We start from the raw sequence: 1,843 nt of genomic DNA, 5'->3' as shown, positions 1-1,843 counted from the left end.
AATACCCACTTGCACGGAGGTTCTTAAGAGCGTTATGAGGGATGCACCTCAATCGACGGCATCAATGCATCACCACATCTCATATATGTTGACTAACACATACTAATGTGCCAGTTTCTGAAGCGCGTGTGGCCCTACCCTCTCTTCGAAAAGAAGAGTGTAGAAGAGACTGTCATGGGCAAGTGCAATGTCCCGTGGTTTAACATGCTCGATAACATGCTCGATCTAAAGTAATGTAAATTGCCATGTCCATGATGAAGTCAATGAGAGCAGTAAAGGAGCTAGTTAAGCAGATGCAGGAACAACTTGGAGCAAAAGCGAACACGATAAAAGTGTCCGCGCGGAGGTCGACTCAATACTGTAAAGCATGTCACTGTAGCATCCGACGCGTACAGATCGACACGAGGATACGATGGTCCGGTCCTTTCACACCAGGAGAAGCCACGTTCCGCCCAGCAGCCCGGTCACCGTACCCACGCCCATCCATCCGCGCTGCGTGGACCATCTTGGGCTCGCACCGCTACTGGATGAGAGTTCCGAACCCCCTGATACGGTAGCTGAAGAGGAAGCGCCAATTAGGCTAAGCCATTGGCTGTAGTCGAGGATAGTGCCTGTGTGGGAAGGCGCGGCGGGAATGGTAGTCGGTGCGAAGGTGGGGGTGAAGGTCGCGAGGATGACTTCGGTTGCGCCTGGTGCAGTGGGAAGGATGTCAGCATACATAGGGCATTGATATAGTTATTGATGATGAGGCACACCTGCTGCGTCCGTGGTGGTATAATAATAGGTGGTGAGACCGGCTTCGGTTGATGTTGGTGCCCCAACGACCACTGCGGGTGTAGTCGTCGTCATCGTCGGGATTGCAACAGGCGTCGTCGTCGTCAGCGGTGTGGTAGTCGTCGTCGGCGCGGTAGTCCTCGCCGTTGTTGTAAGAGCCGTAGCGAGCTCCGTGTCTGTGTCTGTGGCCGTATCCGTTAACGCGCCCGCGAGAATAGTCGACCTAGATGCATAATTTCCGTATCAGCGATCGCCCCACCATCGAGTGCGCTATATGCACGCACTCTATGGATGTCGTGACTAGGCCTAATGGATCGAGCGTGATCAATTCGACGACGGTGTAGCCGTACCTATGCGTGCAGTGTCAGTCAGTCCCGGAAGCGCTGCGCAGTCGGTTTCAAAAAGCAGGCGCCGCTCACTCGTCGGTAGTGGTGATCAACTGCGCATATATGGGGAGCACACAGGCGGCCGCAGCGGCAAGAGACAGCAGGGAAGGCCGCATGTCGGATGAGGCGACGAGACGGGTTACAGCCCAGTCGAGTGGCGACATCTCTGTGCGAAGGCGTCATGACGTCGAGGACAGTCCCCGCGCTGTGATCGGGTGCGACGTTGGGGACATTCGCGCGCCTAACGCGTCCACTGTCCAACTCGCGCTCCACTCTGCCATCCACTCACCGCTTCTTGTTCATCGATGCCCTCCGCCAAGTCGCTCTCTGCTTTCCATTCCATCCGCTCGTCGCTTCCTGCCCATCGACGCCTATGTTCTCAGAGACGAAGAACACGCACCTACATGCCACGACTCGGCGCTCAATATGGTCTCTTCGCGCACTCTCTCCAGCTGGGTGCCTCCACGACAAAGGTACGTGCAACGATCATATGGATGACTGCAGCGAGCCAGCCAGGGGTCCATAGTGGAGAGTCTTCAAGTGTTCGCGATCGGCGGCGGGTGAGGACATGGATTGACATGCAGGTGAGTGCGCCTCCCTTCGGTGACGGTGAGACTCCGCGTCGTGTGGAGGGAAAGAGCGAGGGGTGCATTGAGCAAGACAGCAGAGGCACTGCGATGCGA

At 56.3% G+C, this 1,843-nt stretch overlaps 1 protein-coding gene across 1 annotated transcript; it reads right to left on the bottom strand.

Moving 5' to 3' along the window:
- Window positions 1-1,286, bottom strand: LAESUDRAFT_733021 (uncharacterized protein). The gene is given in 5 exon segments (XM_040910366.1): window positions 1-491; window positions 504-689; window positions 756-997; window positions 1,059-1,124; window positions 1,194-1,286. 5 exon segments carry the CDS (start codon window positions 1,274-1,276, stop codon window positions 427-429), a joined length of 642 nt encoding a protein of 213 aa, XP_040757385.1. The 5' UTR covers window positions 1,277-1,286; the 3' UTR covers window positions 1-426.
- Between the last annotated feature and the right edge of the window lie 557 nt (window positions 1,287-1,843).

The sequence above is a fragment of the Laetiporus sulphureus genome, assembly GCF_001632365.1.
Source record: "Laetiporus sulphureus 93-53 unplaced genomic scaffold LAESUscaffold_139, whole genome shotgun sequence".
In the NCBI taxonomy this organism is placed as follows: domain Eukaryota; kingdom Fungi; phylum Basidiomycota; class Agaricomycetes; order Polyporales; family Laetiporaceae; genus Laetiporus; species Laetiporus sulphureus.
Note: the sequence above shows the minus strand (reverse complement) of the source record. Positions and strands in the feature narration are given on the sequence as shown.

What these genes read in the sequence shown, in the direction of transcription:
- LAESUDRAFT_733021 (XM_040910366.1), bottom strand. Translation starts at nt 1,276, where the DNA reads ATGCGGCCTTCCCTGCTGTCTCTTGCCGCTGCGGCCGCCTGTGTGCTC. An exon ending in TTGATCACCACTACCGACGA is followed by an intron (nt 1,125 to 1,193) that starts GTGAGCGGCGCC and finishes CTGCACGCATAG; the next exon opens with GTACGGCTACACCGTCGTCG. An exon ending in TACCACCACGGACGCAGCAG is followed by an intron (nt 690 to 755) that starts GTGTGCCTCATC and finishes CCACTGCACCAG; the next exon opens with GCGCAACCGAAGTCATCCTC.